This window comes from Eurytemora carolleeae, unplaced genomic scaffold, assembly GCF_000591075.1.
Source record: "Eurytemora carolleeae unplaced genomic scaffold, Eaff_2.0 scaffold42, whole genome shotgun sequence".
Lineage (NCBI taxonomy): Eukaryota > Metazoa > Arthropoda > Copepoda > Calanoida > Temoridae > Eurytemora > Eurytemora carolleeae.
The window spans coordinates 48255-73837 of record NW_019396063.1 but is presented as its reverse complement, the minus strand read 5'-3'; the positions used below and the strand labels follow the sequence as shown (position 1 = coordinate 73837).

At 31.5% G+C, this 25583-nt stretch overlaps 2 protein-coding genes and 1 long non-coding RNA gene across 4 annotated transcripts; all 3 read left to right on the top strand.

Annotated features, from left to right (window-relative positions):
• The first annotated feature begins 1162 nt into the window (after positions 1 to 1162).
• On the top strand, positions 1163 to 5333 carry LOC111709272 (uncharacterized). The gene is made up of 6 exons (XR_002766823.1): positions 1163 to 1203; positions 1449 to 1509; positions 2251 to 2477; positions 3059 to 3133; positions 4370 to 4440; positions 5271 to 5333. It is a non-coding gene; the product is annotated as an uncharacterized LOC111709272 (long non-coding RNA).
• A 662-nt stretch (positions 5334 to 5995) lies between these two features.
• LOC111709091 (uncharacterized) lies at positions 5996 to 11236 on the top strand. 2 transcript variants are annotated; one of them, XR_002766786.1, is made up of 9 exons: positions 5996 to 6061; positions 6371 to 6438; positions 7508 to 7672; positions 8108 to 8283; positions 9090 to 9148; positions 9451 to 9510; positions 10003 to 10081; positions 10281 to 10416; positions 11145 to 11236. XR_002766786.1 is itself a non-coding variant. In XM_023482688.1 (8 exons), the coding sequence occupies exons 1-8, from the start codon at positions 6000 to 6002 to the stop codon at positions 10350 to 10352; spliced, it is 741 nt and encodes a 246-aa protein (XP_023338456.1). In that variant the 5' UTR covers positions 5996 to 5999; the 3' UTR covers positions 10353 to 11236. The 2 variants fall into 2 exon arrangements, 1 of the variants encoding a protein (XP_023338456.1); XM_023482688.1 differs by having other exon boundaries at positions 10281 to 11236.
• Positions 11237 to 17520: 6284 nt separating this feature from the next.
• Positions 17521 to 24045, top strand: LOC111709101 (transmembrane ascorbate ferrireductase 1). The gene is made up of 6 exons (XM_023482703.1): positions 17521 to 17561; positions 21604 to 21701; positions 22338 to 22412; positions 22985 to 23074; positions 23655 to 23730; positions 23842 to 24045. The coding sequence occupies exons 1-6, from the start codon at positions 17530 to 17532 to the stop codon at positions 24017 to 24019; spliced, it is 549 nt and encodes a 182-aa protein (XP_023338471.1). The 5' UTR covers positions 17521 to 17529; the 3' UTR covers positions 24020 to 24045.
• Positions 24046 to 25583: the final 1538 nt, after the last annotated feature.

Genomic DNA, 25583 nt, shown 5'->3' with positions numbered 1-25583 from the left:
TACAATCTTGGAACACAAGTCCTAAAAAGTCTACTTTTTTATCCTAGTTTTGACAAGTTTGAAACTTTGAACAAACGTCGTAAAAAGTCGACTTGTTCATCCCAGTTTCGGACTAGTCACAAACTTGTAATACAAAGTCGTAAAAAGGTCGAATTTATCATCCCAGTTTCGGACTTGTCACAAACTTGGAATAAAAAGTCGTAAAAAAGTCTCATCCCGTTATGATACATTTTAAGGAAAACAGCAAATTGGGAACGTTTGATAATAAGGGAGAAAGGCAATATTTGTGTAAGCGTAAATAGTGCTTTCTCCCTTTACCTATCTATCTATCTAGTTTTCTTTATATCTATCTATCTATTTGAAACTTACTTTCTATCTGTCTAAATTGCATGGTTTAGTCAGTGGTACACTGTTTACATGATAACAGTATACCTGGATTCTGAAATTCTTTTATTTTTTTTATTTTAAAGGTTGTGACAATTTTATTTTTTATTTTTTTTTTTATTTAGAAAGTTAAATTCAGAACTTGATCTATCCAACAATTCTAAAAACAAAACATAAACCATTTTTGTTTTGATTGAAGTTCCCTGTGCTATAGATAGTAGCAATCTCTGACTGTTTTGATGTCCGATCATAACTCATGAACCCCTGAACCGAATTGCTTTTAATTTTGATTAATTAGATGTCAGGAGAACCACGGGAATGTGCTTAGTTAGGTTATTGTAATTGTAAGTTGAGTGGAAAACTCTAGGTAAAAGTGGGTTCCCCAGCTAGCAGAATATATTTCTATATTACATCATTTAGTTTTTTTCTTAACTCAAGATTGATAGCAAATCGATATTTTAAAAAAAGTGTATTTTTAAACTTATAAATTCTTCCAAGAGACCAATGAGGAGACATTTTTACTTTGTTTGTATAAAATGTTTTGTTTTATCATACTATAATTAATCCTGTAAATGGTAACAAAACACACAAAAAAGATTGATAAATGAAGTTCAGTATTTGTAGGTTAGAAGTTTACTCTATCTGTATTTATTATTTAAAAATAAATTGATTACATGTAGATATTTAATAAATGTATATTCAGGGGTCGAAACTTTTTTTTAAATTTGCGTAGAAAATTATAAAATACAGTATATATATTTTTTACAGAAAAATGGCAGAATATTAAAAAAGAGATTATTAAAAAATAATGAGTATCCGGTAAGTAAAGGAACTGAGTCTTTACTCATTAATTTTTTTCCAGAAATTTAAAGGTTGCAAGATCTCACGCTAAAATCAATGAGAATTTTTCCAATTACTTATCCAAAACTTAATAACAACTGAGGTAAAATCAGAGACCAGGGCGTTACGACACTTTATAAGTCTTGAAAATCTAAACAACTTTTCGTAAGCCAGACTACATCTCAGGATTTAAAATGATTGAAAATGTGAATTATTTATTTTAGGTCCATGGAGCAAAAATATGGGCAATACTTGTTTCAAAGGAAGAATAGGAATTGCCAACAGGTATTCTCACTTTTAACCAAATTTTGTTCTTATTATATTCTGATTAAATTTTGATTCTTCTAAAAATATTCTGATTAAATATACTGCTCATATTCTGATTTAAATATGAACTAATCTTTGGCTTAAATTTACCTATAATTAAACATAGTTATGAGAACAAAAATGCTGGGTCTAACAGTAACTTTTAATGCAAAACTCTTTGTGTTAGTATTCTGTATGCTTTATATATTTTTGTAAAAAGGTGTGAATACTCCACCCCCCACCCCCCCCCACCTCAACGCTTTTAACATTTAAAACTAATTGTGTGTAACAATAGAAAACTAAAACAAAAAATATAAAATTCGATTTTCAGAACAAGAATATCTGAGAAAATGCTTGATTGAATGATCGGCTTTGGCTGATCCTTCTAATGATAGTTGGGCTTAAGATCCTATAATTGATTGATTGATTGATCAATTTTGGCTATATGCCTATTTTTGCTTGGGTTTAATCCTATATTTGATTGGTTGATCAATTAGGTTAGGACTATCCAATAATTTAGTTAGTGATCAAATGAACTATCCACCAACTGATAATGGTTGGATTTTATCCTGTAACAATTGAATTATTGATCTTTTAGGACTATCCACCAACTGATGGTTGGATTTAATCCTATAAAAATTGAATTATTGATCTTTTAGGACTATCCACCCACTGATGGTTGGATTTTATTCTATAACAATTGATTAATTGATTTGCTAGGACTATCCGACTACTTATGGTTGGACTGGATAATGCTGGAAAGACGTGTACAGCTAAATCTATTGTTGGAGAAACCTTAGATAATGTTGCTCCTACTGTAGGCTTTAATAAAGTACAACATAAATATAAGGTAACTCAAGTTTAACACAGGAGCATTGCCCGTTGGAGAAACCTTAGATAATGTTGCTCCTACTGTAGGCTTTAATAAAGTACAACATAAATATAAGGTAACTCAAGTTTAACACAGGAGCATTGCCCGTTGTGCAAGGTATGCTATACCTCAATAACTTTACGATAATGATGACCGAATTTAATTAATTTGAGTCATCGCTGAACTGCTTGCCGCGGTATTTGAATCACAAAGTCAAATCCTTCCTGACCTTCAGTAGGTGGTTGAGCGACGTTGCTTGAATTCATTTAACTCGGTCACAAGATTTTAATACAACTATATGTATTTCCAAGGTTTCCAGATAACTATTTATATTTCCAGGGTTACAAGATAACCATTTATATTTCCAGGGTTACCAGATAACGATTTACATTTCCAGGGTTACCAGATAATTATTTATATTTCCATGGTTTCCATATAGCTATTTATATTTCCAGGGTTTCCAGATACCTATTTATATTTCCAGGGTTTCCAAATAGCTATTTATATTTCCAGGGTTTCCAGATACCTATTTATATTTCCAGGGCTGCCAGATACACATTTTGTTTCCAGGGTTACCAGATAATTTTTTACATTTCCAAGGTTACCAGATAACTATTTACATTTCCAAGGTTTCCAGATAACTATTTATGTTTCCAGGGTTTCCAGATAACTATTTATGATCTGGGTGGGAGCAAAAGTTTTCGTGGAATTTGGAATAAATACTATCACGAGGTAAAATTAACCTAAAATTTAAAACAGAGATCACAGAAGAATTATTCTCTGTAAATGTGACTTGCGGCTTTATGCAGCTAAAATAAGGAATGAAATTGTCAGAAAAGGTTTGAAGGGTATCCTAGTAAATGAGACAAGACACTTTACAAATGGAGTATTTCAGTCCCTTAAGTGGACTGTAAGCATAATTTAGAGTGAACCTCCATGCAAAGACGACAAAGCCAGATTCACAACGATACTTATCAAACATTCATCTGTTCAATAATGTTGAAGATAATAACGTTATTTTTCTAGGTTAACAGTTTTATTATTAGTTTTCACTATTATAAACATTGATATACTTAATGCGAATCAGTGCATCTTCATCTTTGCATTGAGAGTGACCTGAATTACGCTTACAATCGATTCCCGTTAATTGCGAAATATCAAAACGTCTCCTAACATTTGAAATGTTGAAGTTTTTGTCTATATCTATGATAGATTATTAAAGAAATATCAAGGTAAAATATGATTTATTCTAAAAACAAAAAAGTCTCTTGATCAACCATGTGAATAGTAGAATACTAGAAACCCAATATTTTCCCAGAAGTATTAAACAAGAATGGTTAGCAATAGCAAGTTTCAGCTGTCTTTGTATTAAAACTGTGAATATCTGTTTAATATATATATATATATATATATATATATATATATTGGAGAACAATGCACATTATAGGCTTAAATTGAGAGCTAAATCTTTAATATCAAAATGGCACAAAAGAAAAATGGCCCAATTCAATTTATTGAGTATGTCCCAAAAAGTCCTAAAACAAGTTTTTTGACGAAAACGACATCAGTTTGAGAAAAGGAAAAAACGACTTAAAAACTCGTAGATTATTTTTACAATAAGAATAGTAGTGACAAAAAGTAAGCTTTGAAGAAATTGGTGTCAAATTAATATCTACTAACATTTTTTAACCCGCATATACATATATTGACATCTGTTTATTAAATACAGAAAAAAGAACAGTAAAAGAGATATTATTTTGTATATTTCAGGTTCATGGTTTAATTCATGTATTTTTTTAGTTTCTTGGTTTTATTTTGATATTTTTCATGTTCATGGTTTTATTTTTGTATTTTCATGTTCATGATTTTTGTATTTTTCATGTTCATGGTTTTATTTTTGTATTCTTTAGGTTCATGGTTTTTATTTTGTATTTTTCAGGTTCATGTATTTATTTTGATGTTTTTTAGGTTCATGGTTTTATTTTTGTGATTGATAGTTCAGATGCTTCCAGGATCCAGGAGTGTAAAGATGTTCTCAGGTGAATTGATTCTTAGCCACAAACTTAAATTTTCTAATCCATATATCTTTGCAAAATGATGATGTAATTCTTTAATCTTGAAATGCAATCGCAAGGATTTTGTTGTTGAAGAACCACAGAGAACTGCAAAAAAAAATAACAGAATTCAGTAATCCTGTAAAATTATCATATCTTGATTTTTTGTTGTTGAATAGATCCACAGAACTAGATCAGAGGACGAATTAAAAAATTTTAGCCGCGGTTTAAATTTAAGCTGCGGCTCAAAATTTGTTGTTTCCACTTAAATTTGTATTAAATGTTTCAAGACTTAAGCCGGCGCTCAATTAAAACCGGTTTTTGAGGGATTTGAGACACTGCTTAAATTCATTAAATTTAGACACTAAACTCATAATCGACCAAGGCTGATGGCTTTAAACAATTGTTTTCAAAAATTGTTTGTCCGCAAAAACTAAGCCTTTAGAATTAAATGTATTCGCATGTTTCCATGGAAATGTGTTTTTATTTTTTTTGGCGTCCACGTCATTCAAAATAAAAAAGTTATTGATTGAATTTTACGATGAAAACTAACATCTTTGGAGGATTTAGATTTTTTATGAATTTATCAATATATTTATAAAGGAATTGAGTCTTTGCCACAGACTCTGATTTACTACTCCCTATAGTTTTGCAACTCAATGTAGTAGAACTTAGATATTTCAAACTATGAAATCTGTTTAAAGTTTAAAATATTAAAAGACAAAACCGTGAAGTTGCAAAGATATAGGAATTAGAAAATTTAATTTTGTGGCAAAGAATCAATTTTTTGATTTTGATAATCTTTTATTTTTCAGGGAGATGTTGAACCATGAGCTGGTTCAAGGAAAACCTATTCTGCTTCTCTGTAATAAAAGTGAAACCTTAGATAATGTTGCTCCTACTGTAGGCTTTTAAAAACTTGAGAGGGGAAAAGAAAGGAAGTATGAGGGGTGTATAAGTTACAAGTTCAGTAATAATGTGGTTTTTATTATTGATCATGACTGCACGTGAGATTTATGGAGATTAGAAAAGCCTTGATAGATTAAAAACTAAAGAAGGCATTTTTTATCCAATTCTTATTTTTTAAGTATTAATTTTGTTGTCATGCTAAAAATAAATATCCGTGTTTAAAGGGACTGTCGTTGTATTATCAAGTGACCTTACATCTGAGGAGTGGCATTCACTACAGTGTACCTTAAACATTAAGCTTAATCAATAATGTGGAAGATAATGTTCTTTTCTACTCTGAAATGTTTTTCATTTCATCGTTTCCGAAGTAGAAATGCGCAAGTCAATTTATAGGGAAACACCATTTAAATTTAAAGAAATTTTCAAGACAAAGTTTATGGATGTACAAAAAGTCTCACTTTCCAAAGAAACCACAAGAGATAATTTTGATGTTTTTAAAGAGCAAAATAAGGATATCCCATTTATCCTTGATCATTGAAAGGTTTATCGTTGTGAATCGGACATTCAACTCTATAAAGAATATTAGAAAATTACGCCTACAGTCGACCCTTTAAGTATTTATTTGTTAGGATGAGATGGAGTTAGTCTCTCAGCTTGAAGTAGAAACACTAGTCAATGCTGCCCAGTGTCCAACAAGGTCAACACTTTAAAGGAACAGTTCTAGAAAACCACAAAAAGAAATATACTTATAAAAATTGGACCAATAAAAAAATAGAGAATACTAATGAACACCTACCTAGCTATATTTTAATATTCATAAGTATAAAGAAACTGAGCAATTTTGCCACAAACTATATTTTCTTAATTCCTATATCTTAAACAAAATTAGATATTCAAAATTCTCCTTTTTGATTTGTTAAACTAGAGCTATTATTACATCATAGAAAACACAATATTGACGACTTCTAGAATTTATGTTTCTTGGCATTCATATTTTACTTTGCAGAGTTGAGCAGTGTATTGCTAGCAAAGGACAAGGATTGAAGGAAGGATACAAATGGTTGGTTAAATCAGGTAAATTCACGGATTAAAGGAAGAATACAAATGGTTTGTTAAATCAGGTAAATTCAAGGATTAAAGGAAGAATACAAATGGTTTGTTAAATCAGGTAAATTCAAGGATTAAAGGAAATTACAAATGGTTGGTTAAATCAGGTAAATTAAAGGATTAAAGGAAGAATACAAATGGTTGGTTAAATAAGGTAAATTCAAGGATTAAAGGAAATTAAAAATGATTGGTTAAATCAGGTAAATTAAAGGATTAAAGGAAATTAAAAATGGTTGGTTAAATCAGGTAAATTCAAGGATTAAAGGAAATAAAAAATGGTTGGTTAAATCAGGTAAATTATAGGATTAAAGGAAGAATACAAATGGTTGGTTAAATCAGGTAAATTCAAGGATTAAAGGAAATTAAAAATGGTTGGTTAAATCAGGTAAATTAAAGGATCAAAGGAAATTAAAAATGGTTGGTTAAATCGGGTAAATTAAAGGATTAAAGGAAGGATACAAATGGTTGGTTAAATCAGGTAAATTCAAGGATTAAAGGAAATTACAAATGGTTGGTTAAATCAGGTAAATTCTAGGTTTAAAGAAAATTAAAAATGGTTGGTTAAATCAGGTAAATTTAAGGATTAAAGGAAATAAAAATGGTTGGTTAAATCAGGTAAATTCTAGGATTAAAGGAAGGATACAAATGGTTGGTTAAATCAGGTAAATTCAAGGATTAAAGGAAATTACAAATGGTTGGTTAAATCAGGTAAATAAAGGATTGAAGGAAATTACAAATGGAAGATAAAAAATCTAAAATTCTTTCAAAATTTAAATTATTTAAAATCTACGAAATTGAGAAATTATGTAAGTTTTAAACTTTAATGGAATGAATATTTTATCAGTGGTCGGGCACCAAGTCAGTTAAATATTTCATGTTCTCTAAAAATTACACAGGATGAAACGAAAGATATTTCACGTTGTATAAAAAAAATACAAATTGGATTGGAGCTGCTTTTTCCGACTGATTGAGGAAGAATAATTCTTTTTAAAATATTCTGAATGGTTCGGATAAGATTCTATTTTTCATAATTCAGTTATCTCAAAGTTCGTGGATATCGAGGGACGGGTGGTGAAGGACTCCGAGAAAGAGAATAAGAAGGAGGAGGTGAGGAGGGAGAATGCCAGGAGAAGGATTGAGGAGAAGAGAAGGTTGCAGGAGCAGGAAGAGGAGGGAGAAGGAGAGGAAGCATCAAATTCAGGTGAAATTGAGTGACTTGTCAACATTAAGAACCTTTTACTTTTACGTAAAATCCTTCAAATATCAAATTTAGATAAATCTGCAAAAAAAAACTTAAATCGATTAGAAGATCGCAATGATTAGTATTTTTTTTTATGAATCTGTCAATTTTTAAGAAGTAAAATGCGTTCGTCGTTTTGTATCATTCTACGTTTTGTTTTTAATAAATTTTTTGACGTTTTGTTTTCCACAACTTTGATTTATAGTACAAAAGTTTTGATCTCCATATATCTTTGCAACCCAATGTCGTTGACCTTGGATATTTCAAACCATGAATTCTGTTATCTCAAATAAAGTTTGAAATATAAAAGGTTTACACAATCAGGTTGCAAAGATACAGGGGTTAGAAAATTTGAGTTTGTGGCAAAAACTCAATTCTTTTAATTTATGATTGTAGAAGATATTTGTCCTCCTGGATTTGTTCCGCTTGATGATCTTCGAAAACGCTGGTCAACTCAGGATAATCCAGTCTCAGCAGCCTCTAATCTGTTCAGTAATGGGGGCAAAGCTGTCTCGAATCAGTTCAGTAATGGGAACATATCAACCTCTAATCTGTTCAGTAATGGGGGCATGGTAGGATTTTTATACATTCTCGTATACATAGTGGGAACCAGAACACAGTCGAATTATGATGGTCTATTTTTCTTTAATTATGAAATGGATTCTGTAATTTGCAAATAAACTTTTTCTAGAAAATATTGCCCTGAACAATCTAAGGGCTCAGGGGTATGTCAATAGTGGTAATTTATAAAATTCCTCAGCGATATTTAACTCTTAATTAAACGTAAGTGCAAAGATTACATTCAGTTCACAGTTTTCTGTTTCCCACTGTAAAAAAAAGGAGCTGATGACCTCACTCAAACTCCAATTTTGTCAATCTTATTATATCTTTGCAACCTGATATATTAGACCCATGCTATTTCAATCTGTTATAGTCTTATAGACCGATCAGTTCAAGTATAAAATATCAAAGTGTACACCATCAGGTTACAGAAATATCTGAATTATAGAAAATTAAAGTTTGAGTCGAGTAATCAGTTCCTTTGCGTATGCGATATTAAGAAATATTTTGAATGCATCAATCTGCTTTGATATTTGAAATCTCTTAAGCAAAATATTTTTGTTCTTCTTTGTAATCAAGGAGCATGGAATATATAACCAGGAACTACCATTTTTTTGTTTACATAAAAGTATATTGCAAAAGTTAGAAGAGCACTGTACGTAGATTGTTTAGATTACTCTCATGGAGTCTACAGTACTGCACTTTTTATTTAAACCAAAGTGTGGAGGTTTCTGATACAACTATATAGGCCTTGTCAAGGAATATAAAAATATAAGACGACATTTTAAATTTCCCGATTTCTACTTTCTACTTCTAGACGGAGAAGGTTAGGAACGGAAACAGTTCTCCTAATGGAACACACTTTTCTCAGCTCAGGGAGGAGTTTAATTCTTCATTTGCAAATTGTAATAAATTATAACTTATCCAAAAACTATATTAAATCTCTAAAACCCTTAAACCCTTGTTGAAACTCCTCGTAAACCCAAAACCCCCTGACCCCTCCCTGGTCCCTGAACCCCTAAACACCCCTTAAAGATTAACCCCCTGGACCCCTCTGAAATACTCCTCGTAAAACCCTAAACCTGAAACCTCCCTACCCCCCGCCCCTATCTGAGCCCTGCAACCCCCCTTGAAATCATAATCCCCCCTTGAAGATAGATTAACCCTCTGGTCTTCAGATTGTCAGATCTTCCAATAAATGGTTCCAACGGGAAACTAGAACTGGAACCAATACACAGGAACAATATATAGATTAAACTTTTATTCAATAAATCAATCTGAGAAAACCAGTGCAGATGCAGCTTAACAACTTCTCTTGTTCAACCATGTCTCGCAATACATTCAATCTGGTCCAAAGCATTTCTAGATGAAAAAAATTCTTTAATGTTATTTTAAAAAAGTAGCTGAACTAGGAATTACAAGTTGAATTATTTTTCGCATACATCAACTCAATACATCAACTCAATACATCAACTCAATACATCAACTCAATTGACATATTTTTTTTTAAATCACACTTTTATTCTTAAAGCATCTTACACTGATACAATGATCGGAAAACTTATTTGTTTTTTCTTCAAAAAAAAAATTTAAAAATAATTAACTTCGGAAAACATATTTCCAAAATCAAATATTTTATCCATTTACATATCAAAACTATCAATACAAATTTCAAATACAAGAATTGTGTTAAAAGTGCACTGACGTTAATTTATATTGTTGCTGATTAGGCCAAAAAAGCGTAGTCTGCTCTCCAAACTACAAAAAACGAATACAGAAATTAAATCTATAAAATCAATAGACAGTCAGGTAATCATAGAAAAGATGGGGAAATTGGAAGCGGGGAAGAATAAAATAAATATAGTGTTTAAATTTTTCTCTACTTCCAAACTTGAATAAAAACAGTAAAGTATCTATAACGCATTCATAATTTTTATTTAGTTATAAACAACGTTTAGTCAAACCGTAAACAAGAAATAAGTTTAAAAGAATGAAAATTAATGTTTAGATATCGCAGGCCTGGAGTACGGCAGAAGATCGAGGCGGAATAAGAAATTGGGGACTGGCGGAGGAATTATAAAAAGTGGAGTAAGAAACTGAGGACTGGCTCAGGATTTTTGATGAGTTCAGTTAGAAAATATAGGGTACTGGTGGAGGATTTATGAAGGGTTGAATTAGGAATCGGGGTACTGATGGAGGATTTATGAAGGGCGGAGTTAGGAAATGGGGGACTGGTGGAGGATTTATTAAGGGCTGAGTTAGGAACTGGGGGACTGCAGGTGGAGGATTTATGAAGGGCGGAGTTAGGAAATGGGGGACTGGTGGAGGATTTATGAAGAGTGGAGTTAGGAACTGGGAACTGGTGGAGGATTTATGAATTTATGAATTGCGGAGTTGGGACTGGTCGGACTGGCGGAGGATTTATGAAGGGTTGAGTTAGAAGATTTGGGACCGGGTTATGAAGGGTGGCGGAAGAAACTGGGTACTGTTGGAGGATTTTTTAAGGGCTTTGTTAGGTACTAGGGTACTGGAGAAGGATTTTTGAAGGGTTGAGTTGGAAACAGGGACGGGCGGAGATTTATGAAGGGTGAAGATAGAAACTAGGACTGGCGGAGGATATATGAATGGCGGATCTAGAAACCTATAGGGACTGTTGGAGGAAATATGAATGGAGGATTTAAAAACTAGGAACTGTGGGAGGATATATGAAGGGTAGAGTTCCCATCTTCTGGACTGGTGGAGGATTTAAGAAGAGTGGAGCTGGGAACGGGGAATCGACTGGCGGAGGATTTATAAATGGCGGAGTTAAGAACTGGGAAATGCCAATTTTAAGTATGATTATAAGACTACACTAGTACACCCAACACTGCAGATATGTTCAATAAAAATAAAAAATTTAACATGAAATATGTATTATCTAACCAGTACTTACAAGTTTTTTGTACAAATAAATTCATTATGTTAAATGCACAATTTTGTTATTTTAATTTAATAAGGATGATTTTCTAGGAATTTCTAAAAAATTGCATGTTTTCAGAATGTTTTATAGAGGAAAAGAAACTGCCTTAACATTTAGTCCTTTTCCTACTGGGGTGCATTAACATTTAGTCCTATTTCTACCGGGGTGCCTGAATATTTAGTCCTATTCCTACTGGGGTGCCTGAATATTTAGTCCTATTCCTACTGGGGTGCCTGAATATTTAGTCCTATTCCTACTGGGGTGCATTATTATTTAGTCCTATTCCTACTGGGGTGCCTGAACATTTAGTCCTATTCCTACTGGGGTGCCTGAATATTTAGTCCTATTCCTACTGGGGTGCCTGAACATTTAGTCCTATTCCTACTGGGGTGCCTGAACATTTAGTCCTATTAAACATTTTTCCTTTTTTTATTTTTTTGTCGGCATACGCGTTTTAACAAAAAAGTATATAATGACAAAATCTTAAGTTTAAAGATTGTTTTATTATATACCAACACGTGATTCAAATATAAGAAACCAAATGCATCTCACCCTGGTTAGTTTGGGGTGACTGGGGTGCCTTAACATTTTGACATACCTCAAAATTTACTGGTCTTGGGCTGTTCAAACTTTTCTAACTAACCTATAAATGCCCATCACTTCAGGTTTAAAGCTGGACTTTAATACCAACTGCCAGATTCCTCAGGCATGCTGCTTGAATGCCTTACTTAACCAATTTTAGACAAATTTTATATTTACATTCACTTCCAGTCATTACATTTCGAAGTTTTTATAACAATTTACAATTACAACAGTTTACAATTAAAAAAAGTATTCTATCCACATTAATTAAAACAACTAATAACAACTAATCCTCTGATTTCTTTACTTAAAAATTAATTTTTAGTGTATATTTTTACAAGAGTATTAAATAATTTGAAAAGTTAAACACTAAATGGGCAAAACCCTGCATTCATACAAGTTTTCAGAAATATATATGCAGAAGACAGAAAGAGATGGTCCAAGGAATTGAGTTTAACTGTCACAAACTCAAATTTAAGGACACTAATATCTTTGCAACCTGATGGTGTAATCATTTTTTCTTCAAACTTAGACTATTTGATCTAAAAGAATTAAAAGCCTGAAATATCAAAGGTGTATATAATTAATTTGCTAAGGTAAAGAGATAAAAAAAATCAGGACTTGTGGCAAAAAATCATTTCCTTCGCGTGACATTATTGGTGTAAAGCAAATTTTAGAAATAAAAAGAAGCTGAACTGCGTGGAGTAAGTTCAACCTTTACTCTATAACTCTAAGCAGATCCTGAACCAGAAAAATATTCTAAAACTAATTTACATTTTTCTCAAGATTAAAGGAATAAAAGAATGAATTAAGTTGAAAAGAAAGATTTAAAAGATTAGGCATGCGTTGTAATCAGAGTTTCCGGTTTATTCAGCTTTTAGAGTTCCAACATCCAGTCGTTAAATAATTCTATAATAAACTAAATATATTCATTTCAGGGCATTCAACGTTCAACATTGTTAAAAAAAATGAAGATTTAGATGATGTTTTAACGTTTCTAATAAACTTTAAAATTAAAGAATAATTTACAATGCTCAAGAAATGATAAAGCTTAACTTTAATTGAAAATTTTAAATTAAAATGTTTTAAATGCTTAAAAATGTGCCGTACCCTTCTCTTCTATATGAATTATACTGGGGCATATCTCACCTAGTAGCTACAAATCTCTTATATTCAATTTGTATATACTATTCTTATATTCGGAAACCATGTGTATATACTATTCTTATATTCGGAAAACATGTTTATATACTATTCTTATATTCGGAAACCATGTGTATATACTATTCTTATATTCGCAAACCATGTTTATATACTATTCTTATATTCGGAAACTATGTTTAAACACTATTCTTATATTCGGAAACTATGTTTATATACTATTCTTATATTCGGAAACTATGTTTAAACACTATTCTTATATTCGNTGTTCATAATCCCATCTTATATTTGTAAACCATGTTAATAATCCCATCTTATATTTGTAAACCATGTTCATAATCCCATCTTATATTTGTAAACCATGTTAATAATCCCATCTTATATTCGCATACCATATTTACATACTATTCTTATATTCGTAAACCATGTTTATAATCCCATCTTATATTCGCAAACCATGTTCAAGACCCCATCTTATATTAACACATCCTGTTCATAATCTCATCTTATATTCATAAACCGTGTTTATAATCCCATATCATATTCGCACACATTGTTCATAATCCCATCTTATATTCGCAAATCCTATTCATAATCCAATCTTATATTCGAACCCATGTTCATAATCCCATCTTATATTTGCACACCATGTTCATAATCCTATCTTCTACTCGCAAACCATGTTCATAATCCCATCTTATATTTGCACACCATGTTCATAATCCTATCTTCTACTCGCAAACCATGTTATAAATACTTTAGGCTCGTGTGCACACTGAATATTTACACACATAACTCAGCAGGGATTAATACACTCTTCAATAAATTCTAAGATTTTATTTTGATTCCAATTTTAAATATGCAACCAATTAAAAAAAAAACGTTTAAAAACGTTGATATTTTAAGACTCCCCCCCCCCCTGGTGATGGTTAAGCTAAAGACGGTTGGTTTCAGTTCGTGTTCGTTGCTCCAGGTGGGAGCATTGTATAGGCAGTGATACTTAAATATATTTATATAAACAGAATATAGATAAATTAGATATATATACATATACATATATAGACGGACAAATCACACGGAGAGATTAAACTTTTTGTTGTTGATGGAATAATATTGGACTGATAAATTGATGTATTGCAGGTTCGAGTGATTATTGATTAATAATCCATGTTTTGGGGTGGAACCGATGATCAAAATATTTAGTTTTGGTTGGACGGATAAGATTAGGTTATGTAATCGGACGGATAAGTCCAGTATTGCTTATTTGGATAAGTCAATGAAGTTTAGGCTGGAATCATGTATAATATATAGTGATGGGGAAACGGATAAGTTTATATTGTGAAAATGAAATTAGATAAGATGAGTTCAAAAGTGTGGGTGGGACGGATAAATTCAGTTAGTGCAGGACGTAGTTAAGCTGGATAAGACTATGCATGTGCTGTCTGTATCATGTGGTGTGTGCTATAGAATGAATAAGTTTATTTATAGTGTGAGTAGAAGGGATAAGTTCATGTAGTGTGAGTAGATGGGATAAGTTCGTGTAGTGTGGGTAGAAGGGATAAGTTTATGTAATGTGGGTAGAAGGGATAAGTTTATGTAATGTGAGTAGAATGGATAAGTTCAAGTAGTGTGAGTAGAAGGGATAAGTTCATGTAGTGTGAGTAGAAGGGATAAGTTCGTGTAGTGAAGGTAGAAGAGATAAGTTTATGTAATGTGAGTAGAATGGATAAGTTCAAGTAGTGTGAGTAGAAGGGATAAGTTCATGTAGTGTGTGTAGAATGGATAAGTTCATGCAGTGTGAGTAAAAGGGATAAGTTCGTGTAGTGTGAGTAGAAGGGATAAGTTTATGTAGTGTGAGTAGGAGGGATAAGTTCATGTACGGTGAGTAGGAGGGATAAGTTCATGTAGTGTGGGTAGAAGGGATAAGTTTATGTAATGTGAGTAGAATGGATAAGTTCAAGTAGTGTGAGTAGAAGGGATAAGTTCATGTAGTGTGAGTAGAAGGGATAAGTTTATGTAGTGTGAGTAGGAGGGATAAGTTCATGTAGTGTGAGTAGAAGGGATAAGATCATGTAGTGTGAGTAGGAGGGATAAGTTCATGTAGTGTGAGTAGAAGGGATAAGTTCATGTAGTGTGAGTAGAAGGGATAAAGTAGCATTTTCTTATATATTGTAACACTCAATCTATATATAAATTTGGCTTGTTTGTTTGGGTGTCTGTCTGTTTGTTTGTATCCAATAAACGTCAAAACGGCTGACCGGTTTATGATGAATGATAAAAAAAAAAAAATGTGTTTTAAAGGTTTTTAATTTTGTAAAAAAAAATAATTCTTGAAAATCCGCGATTTTTTTTTAAAAATCCGCAAAATTTTTTTCTTCTTTGTTTTAAAATGTAAACAAAAAGAACATGTTCACAATTTAAATCAAAGATGGGCGCGAAGCGCCCTGAAAGCCGAGAAAGAAGGGCGCGAAGCTCCTTGAATTTTTAGTATATTATATTAAAATACTGAAAAGGGATTGAGTGTTTGCCACAAACTCTATTATCTCAGCAACCTGATGGTGTTAACGTTTGATATTTCAAACTTAGATTATTTTATCTATAAGTATTAATAGTTTGAAATATCTAAGGTCTACGACATTGGGTTCCAAAGATATAGAATTTAGAATATCAGAGTTTTTGGGAAAAATTCAATTACTTTAGTTTTCGATCGTTTGATAATCTTCATAAAGGCTAATAGGGAGGATAGATTGCTCTATAGAGTAGGTGGAAAGGACTACTCCGTATACTGTATTGCGTAGGTCGGACAGGCTTGGTTGAATCTTCTTCATTATTATCAATGTTCACACATGTTTAATGCTTAAACATAATACGTAAAAACCAAGATCTGAAGGTTTAGTTCTTCCCGCTGCATGGACTAAAATTCTGTTTTTATTTTATACTAGGCCAGACACTACGATATATTTGGGTTCTCAATTGCATAAACTGTGCGATAATCTCTGCAAAATCAAGTAAATTAGGTCAAAACAGTATTTTCCAAATTTACTTGTTGATTGAAAGCACAACGAAGTGGGAATTCAAATAGTAATAAGGCCTGTAGACGTAATTTCACGTGACCTTAAGTGACATGTCCGATGTAAAACGGTACCCCTCAATCGTAAACCTTTAAATGATCAACAAATAGGAAGATATCGTCGCATTTCTAACATCTAAAAGTGTTAACTTCTGACGCTCCAAGACTGCAATATTCCGCAAGTCACTTACAGCGAGCAGCAGCATCTATAATCGAAAATAATAATTTTTTAAATAGAAAAAGAGGAAGTCCTGCATCGGACATGCCATGGTTTAAATGGAGGTTCACTTAAAAATACGCCTGTAGTTCCTTTCAGAGGAGCCAATCACTAATACTTTTTGGCTTGATGGAACTTTACTCAGGTATGATAATAAACCAGAAATGTATTACTGATTTATTCGAAAAAACAACTATCATACCACATTTTTTGGTTTTTATAAACTATAGCTATGTACTTTGTACATTGTACACTATTTCATACTATTTATATGAAAAATAGTTAATTAGCATTTACACGATGGTGCTTATTGTATAAGACCAAATTTAACCTTTAGAACTTGGTATTTCAAGAGTTTCTAGTCGTTATTCAACTCCTTTCATGTTAAGAAACCCATGTAATCACAATCTTAACTCACAAATATGTTTGATGTATCTAAATTGTACTTCAAATTGCAATGCTATATTTATTGCGTAAGCGAAAATTCTAAGTGGAAACGTTTAGCACAACAAACATGATAATAATTCATGATTTATCTTGCGTAATTTTAGTTCTCATGAGGATACGGAAGCGTAGTTTACGCAAGTTTACGCCATTATCCCCGAGATACTCCTCTTCGTGAGAAAATACGGAGAAATAAATTCAATTGAATATTTGCCTGGTTCACAAGAATACGGAATTTATGTTTCTTAAAAATCGTTTAGATATTTATATCTATATATATATATAGATATATATATATAAAGTAGTAATCTCTGTTTGTTTGTATGTCCGATCATAACTCAGGAACCCCTTGACTGATTTTCCTCAAATGTTGATAAGGGGAACTCTGTAGGACCACGGGAATGTTCTTAGCTTGGTTTAAGAGTTCTTAGTTGAACAGGTTAACTCTTTAAAAGAAAAATTAGTTTCCAGGCAAAGCTTGGTTCCCAAGTTAGTAAATTATGAACCCCTTGTCTGATTTGCCTAACATTTGTATAAGGGAACTGGGAAGAACCACAGGAATTCTATAGGTGGAGCAGGATGAATGTTAAAGCGAAATTTTAGCTTCCAAGAAAAGCTGGGTTCCCAGAGCTAGTATATTATACACTCTTTCAAATCGATATGTTTAAGAGTAGTTTTAATTATGGAAAGTTGAACTCAAGTACTTTTCATATGCATATTAAATATTATACATGGCTGTCTTACTTATGTTAAGTGGACTTACAGTACACAATCTCAAACTAAATATATTTTTATTTTTTTAAAATTTAATTTCCAGAAGAAAAATGAAAGGCTATGCAGTCTCATCAGAAACAAAGTAAGTAAAAATAAAGTGAATATAATGAAAAATAGGTTTACGTGTATATAGAACCAAACGTCGCACGTCAAACTAAAGTAAAATTGCCTGCACGGGAGATTGAAATCTTAATTTTTTCAATAATAACTCCTCTCAATATTGAAGAGCTATTTTGAGATTACAAACCTGTTTTCAATTACTGTTATATAAGTGTAAGCGGATAAAATTATATTTTCTCATACTTGTGTGTAAATTTATAAATAGAGAAGCTGTGCCAGTGATGAATTATGAATAAATTAGTCTCAGTTTGAAATAACAAAGGTGTACATATCATCAGATTGCAAAGATATTGAGATTAGAATATTAGAGTTTGTAGTAAGTGTTTAGTTTTCTTTATTTAGTCTATATGGATTCTTTGTTCTGTAGGACACCCTATGTATAAATCTAGTTGTATGTACTTTAGGACACCCTACATATAAATCTGGTTGTATGTACTGAAGAACACCCTATGTATAAATCTGGTTGTATGTAATGTAGGACACCCTATATAAATCTGGTTGTATGTACTGTAGGACACCCTATATATAAATCTGGTTGTATTTACTGTAGGACACCCTATATATAAATCTGGTTGTATGTACTGTAGGACACCCTATTTATAAATCTGGTTGTATTTACTGTAGGACACCCTATATATAAATCTGTTTGTATGTACTGTAGGACACCTTATATATAAATCTGGTTGTATGTACTGTAGGACACCCTTTATATAAATCTGGTTGTATGTACTGTAGGACACCCTTTATATAAATCTGGTTGTATGTACTGTAGGACACCCTATATATAAATCTGGTTGTATGTACTTTGTTGGAATTATTCAAGGATTGACGAGGATATATTTTACTTCGGACTCACTGGAGCTTAAACAGTTTATTCAAGTCGATACAGTTCTACAATTAACAGGCAGATTCAAAATTACATCAAATTTAATTTTGATTTTATGTACAGTTTTTAGAAACTTTATTCAATGCTGGTAATGGTAGAATTTATAATTTAAAAAGCACACAAAAAACATGAAGTCTTATAGGTCAGAAAATCTCCGTAAAGATAATTAATTTAATGGCATAAAATACCTTAAATTTTTGCAACCTGATAACGTAGACTTTTGATATTTTAAACAAAAAATTTTGCGAAATCAAATAGACTAAGTTTTGAAATATTAAAGGTTGCCATGCCACTATAGGCTAAAAAATATAAAAAATTAAAAAACTAGAGTTTGAGACAAATACTTAGGTCCTTTGATCGAGTGATTAAAAAGTTAGAAATAGCAATATTATATATTTTCTGAAGGCTGCGTATTATAAAAATGGATTTTTAAAGTTTTCTGTTCAACGAATGTCACTGGAAAGTTTCCTAGATTAGTAGTTGAAGCATAAACCATGAGTTCTGAAGGTCTCCAAGGTTTAAATCAAGATACACTGAGAATTAAAATTGTAATTATTTAATAATTCTATTTACAATTATGTATACGCAGAATTAGGCATTACGAATTAATGGGATACCCCCTACTTCCCAACTTACCGACAAGGTCCCCCCCCCCACCCCAGAGCTCAGCTAAAATAAAAATTAACTTTCAAAACTTTTATCTTTTTCTTTATCTTCTCTTTTCTCAAAAGTTCTTATACTTTCTATAAGTTAAACTGTACACTGTACGATCCGATTTACAATTGTACAATTTTAACCTTTATTTAAGCATCATTTTAGAGATACTGTTAAATATTTTGCTAGGATATAAAGAAAGGACTTATTATTCATTCGGGATCAGGCCACAGTTTAAAGGGTATCGTTGTGAGTCAAACATAACGCTCTATATTCTAGAGTCACTAAATTATACGTTTTCAGTCCCTTCAATAAATGGATAAAATATTTAACTATGAAGAAAGGGCCACGCTGTATGTAAAGCCTATAGACTCATGAAAGGATAAAGAACGGGTTGATGAGCTTAACCTTTTGTTGGATGCACACTGCACAGTGCATCGTGGAGATATAAACGCTAAAAGTGCAAACTTAACCCTGAGAGTCCGAACCATACAATAAGACCCATGTATAATGTAAAGGATTCCTAGATAAATTTTTCTTGGCCAATGTCCATGGCGTAATCTGTAAAAAGTGCAAGCAGCTTATTAACATTAACATAATGTTCTCATCCCAGCTTAATAACATTAACATAATGTTCTCATCCCAGCTATATTGTTGGTAAAACCCAATAATGTAGAAAAGGATGAATAAATGATACAAGGTTACCCTAAAAGAATGAAACTTTATTGACGACCTGTAAATCTAAAGGTTAAATGAATGTAAGTAAATGACTGAATACTTTCTGCACAGTCGTGTCTCTGAAGTTTCATCCTTTGTGAGTAATCCTGTTCTTTAATGACAACATTATTTTATGGTCCAGCGTTTATTGAATACAAATTATTTTCTTTAAATATTCCACCATATCACACACTATAGAGTTATGGTTATAAGAATAAAAATATTTGGTTTATATACAGGGTATCCAACGAAACATGACAGTTGGTGAAAATTTTAAAATGTCTTCTTCCATAATTTTATAAGCTGTTCGATACTAAAGAGACTAATGACATTTTTTATATGACAGTTATATTATAGTAAAATTGATTTCACAGTAAAATAAATATGCGTTAAACATTTTTTTAAAGAAATAAACTACAATAAGTCTTTAATATATAATACAGTATGTGGAAGAAGATATTCAAAACTATTTACCAACTGACATGTTTCGTGGGACACCCTGTATCTAAATATGTGTGTAATTTGTGGTAGATATAATATATATGTATAACAGTTATATTAGGTATAATATTATTTGTTTTATTGCTCAAATACAAGATTTAGGATTGTCAGATTTACGATGGTTATTAGTTTATCCATTTATTTCCTTGTATTCTGAAATGTGGTTTGCTATCATGAGACAGTAAAATGTCGTCTTCGTCATTCTTTAAATGAAGATTTTTCAGTACAGAAATGTACGTATCATCTTGTACATATATGTACAGGAAAGGTTGCCTGGTATACCTGGTATTCGGTACAGTGGATATATGTACAGGAAAGGTTGTCTGCTGTACCTGGTATTATATACAGTGTATATATGTACAGGAAAGGTTGCCTGCTGTACTTAGTATTCTGTACAGTGTATATATGTACAGGAAAGGTTGCCTATTGTACCTGGTATATTGTACAGTGTATATATGTACAGGAAAGGTTGTCTGCTGTATCTGTTATTATGTACAGTGTATATATGTACAGGAAAGGTTGTCTGCTTTACCTGGTATTAAATACAGTGTTATGTACAGGAAAGGTTGCCTGCTGGGCCAGGTATTTAATACAGTTTTATGTACAGGAAAGGTTGCCTGCTGTACCTGGTATTCTGTACATTGTATATACGTACAGGAAAGGTTGCCTGCTTTACCTGGTATTAAATACAGTGTTATGTACAGGAAAGGTTGCCTGCTGGACCTGGTATTAAATACAGTGTCTATATTTACAGTAAAGGTTGCCTGCTGTACCTGGCATTCTGTACAGTGTTATGTACAGGAAAGGTTGCCTGCTGTACCTAGTATTCTGTACAGTGTTATGTACAGGAAAGGTTGCCTGCTGTACCTGGTATTCTGTACAGTGTATATATTTACAGGAAAGGTTGCCTGCTGTACCTAGTATATTGGTCAATGTATATATATTTACAGAAAAGGTTGCCTGCTGTACCTGGTATTCTGTACAGTGTTATGTACAGGAAAGGTTGCCTGCTGTACCTAGTATTCTGTACAGTGTTATGTACAGGAAAGGTTACCTGCTGTACCTGGTATATTGTATAGTGTATATATATTTACAGAAAAGGTTGCCTGCTGTACCTGGTATTCTGTACAGTGTATATATGTACAGGAAATGTTGCCTGCTGTACCTGGTATTCTGTACAATGTATATATGTACAGGAAAGGTTGCCTGCTGTACCTGGTATTCTGTACAGTGTCTATATGTACAGGAAAGGTTGCCTGCTGTACCTGGTATTCTGTGGATGTATTCTGGCAGGCCTGGGTGCTATGACCTGTGTGCTCTACTGGAAACTAGGATTTGACGGAGGAAAATATCATCATTTTATTAATTATATATATTTAAACTTGAAAAATGAGAAAAAAAATTTAGCGCCAAAATTTTAATTTAAAATGACACTCTTTCATCATTGTCTTTGTTCACCCTCAAATCTGAATGAGTTATGAGATAGCTGTTCTTTTCTAATTTGTTAAATACAATAACAATTGCCTAATGACAGCTCTGAGACGATTTACTCTGTCACTTAATTCTCCTGTTAAATGAGACGCAAAAATCACTTTTTTTTGCCAATTTTTTTATTTTTTTTTGGTAATCCTCTAAATACCCTTTATTCCTAAATAACAAGACCTCAAATATCTAGTTTTTTTGTGAATCTAATAAAAATAATTTAATCTTTTCCACGAATTAGAATTTCTTAATTCCTATATCTTTGCAACGTTTGTTATTTCAAACTTAAGTTATTTGCATTAACAGAACTCATGAATTTGAAATATCAAAGGTCTACACGACGTTGTTTTGCACAAATATAGGGATTAGAAATTTAGAGTTTTTGAAAAAGAAAAAATGTCTATGGCTTAAATCTACATAAGGCATGAACAGAATATTATTCTTTCTTTTGATTAAATAAATTAAATTAAAGTTTTAATTTAAATGAATTTTAAACAGGAGTTGCTTGGCGAGATAATCCAGCAAAACAGTTTGCATGGCATCCAATCCTACTTACCCTTAGTATTGTTTTAAGTAAGTTAAATAATCCTACTTACTCTTAGTATTGTTTTAAGTAAGTTAAACAATCTTACTTACTCTTAGTATTGTTTTAAGTAAGTTAAACAATCTTACTTACCCTTAGTATTGTTTTAGGTAAGTTAAACAATCTTACTTACCCTTAGTATTGTTTTAAGTAAGTTAAACAATCATACGTACCCCTTAGTATTGTTTTAAGTAAGTAAACAATCTTACTTACTCTTAGTATTGTCTTAAGAAAGTTAAACATTTTTACTTACCCTTAGTATTGTTTTAGTAAGTTAAACAATCTTACTTACTCTTGGTATTGTTTTAAGAGGTTAAACAATCTTACTTACCCCTAATCTTATTTACTCTTAGTATTGTTTGAAGTAATTTTAACAATCTTATTCACTCTTAGTATTGTCCTAAGTTTTAAGTAAGTTTAACCATATATTTTATCTACTCTTAGTTTGTTTTGGTATTTCTAAACCTATAATATTTGTACATTTATGTATAGGTAGAATAGGTGGAACACTGTATAAAGTGCTGAATATTTCTAAACCTATAATATGTATATTTATGTATAGGTGGAATAGGAGGAACACTGTATAAAGTGCTGAATATTTCTAAACCTATAACTAAATCAATTCATGCAATTCTAATGATTCTAGCTGCAGGTATAGTCAAACTTAATCTTAGATTAAAATTTAAAAAAAAAATTTTTAAATGTCTGATCTTGTATTTCTACTTAAATGTTTTTCACATAATTTCAAGTTTAATTTATCTAAACCCCTAACTACAACCTAAACCATATTTGTTAAAACAGAATGTAATAATACAAAAGACGGTTAAACATTATTTCCTACAGCGTAGCTTTAATTGAAAATTTATTTGAATATTACTTGTTTGATAGATTAAATAAATAATTGATTTATCTAATACATGTTTGATGTATTCATTTTTTTATTTTTTTAAATTCATTTCTTTTATTAGATTTTATTTATAATTGATTTATAAATTACTTTCTTGATGATAAGATTATTAATTAATTTATAAATCAATTGCTTTATAGATTGGATTCATAATTGATTTATAGGTTAATTAATTGCTAGGATTGATTATTGATTATTTATTTATCCATTCACTGCTTAAGTATGATATATTTTTGTTTGATTGTTTTTGTCGATATTAATTGACAAATCTTTCGATGTCATAGATCAATAGAATTAGATAAAAATAATTAATATATTTATTAAGCGAGTGGAGCAATTGGACTGTGGGCAGTCATCGATTCTCACAATTTTGCATCTCCGCCAATTCCAAACTTTTTCAGGTTATTGATTTTTCTTTGTTTATTTTTTTTTATAAAAAATCTTTTCTAGAATCTTTTATTTCTTATGATAAATTGAAAATTTTTAATTTAATTTAATTTAATATTTTGCAGTTTGCACTCCTGGGTTGGTATCAGTGTGCTTGCTGTTCTTGGTTTACAGCTCCTGTTCGGTTTAATAATACTCCTGTTTCCTATTCCTAGCTCTAAAAAAGCAGGATTTATGCCTCTTCATAAATATTTTGGAATTCTCGTATTCGTGGGCTCCGTCGCAGCAGCCATCATAGGTTAGTTGCTAATCTTGTTTCTACTGTTTCTACATGTAAAAATGAAATAATAATTTGTGGGTGCCTTGGTGATTAATTGTTTTGCTGTCTAATAATAACTTTTGAAACCCATTTGACCTATTTGCATCAATTTTGATGAGGAATTCTTAGCTTGATTTGCACATTTTAAGTTAGGTCAACTTTTACAGTTGGGTTTCCATGCTCCTTCTAAATAAAGTAATGTAAAATGACATAACATTATATTGAGTTAAAGTTCGAAATATACAGAAACTGCTGTTTATTCTGAACTTCAATATGGTGTGGCCTAAACAAACTTTATAAATTTAACTGTTATATGGCTTTACATATTACTGTCGATTTTTAATAAAACCAAGCGTACACTTGACAAATTTTTATTAAAGAAAAGGTTAAACTGTCTAAATCATTTTTTTAAATTAAAGATAGAGTTTTCCCCATTAAACACGATAATTTGTGGAAAGTTTTTAAAATTCACCATATTAATGGGTTATTCAACAATTGTGCAATATCAAATAATAATACTGAAAAATGTTAAACAAATCTCTGCTAAATCGAAGATGGATTCTCGAACTATTATTGGTTTCTGGTTTCTAGTTTTATTGTTCATTCTTGATTTTATTGTTTTACTCTCCGACTTGCACGTTTGGTTGCGGAAATAAAACTTCTTCTTTTTTCCAACCGAAGAGTTGGAAAATAACGTGTTTGTGATTTCTATTCTTTTATTTGTCCCAGATTTGGAAGTTTTAATTTTTCAAACTTTTGCGTTTATGGATGCTTTCTGTGTTTATGTTTTTTTAATCTAGATTTATAAATCATTTCCGGCCATTTTGTACAAGTTTTGATTTTCTCAACCTAGCAATCTGACAGATCTTTACATTTTCTGGGCATGCAAAGATTCAGAGAAGTTTTCTTTGGAACTAAAAATTTTCAAGTTTCGAATAGAGAAATTTAAGATTAAAAATAAAACAAAACCATGACTATATCTATATAATAAAACAAGACATATAGGTGGTGTATAGCCGGCCAAACGGCTGGACCGATTGGGATGAATTTTTTTTTTGACAGTCATGGGTGGCCGGGGGGGTGATATAGGCTAAAAAAATCGGAATTTTTTGCATTTCAACATTTAAAAAAAAATGTTATTTTTTTTCTACGGGCAACGCCGGGCCCTTCAGCTAGTTTAACCATGTTGTTTAAAAAAAGACACAAATAATTAAATTGAAAATAAAGAAAACTGCAAGATGAAATCATTACTGATTTTGTCCTCTGCTAAGAAAGTTTTAGGGGTTTAAAGAAAATTTTGAGTTTTGGGTCAACGGGATTGACCGGCAAGGTAGGGTACATGAACCAAGAGTGTAACATTATATAATGAATATTAGGATTCATTTCATACAATAAGATGTTTTATTTTCTAACACTGCACTTACAGCTACTATCCTACAGGGTGTCCCACGAAACATGACAGTTGGTGAATAGTTTAAAATGTCTTCTTCCATAATTTGATAAGTTGTTTGATACTGAAGAGACTAACAACATTTATTATATGACAGT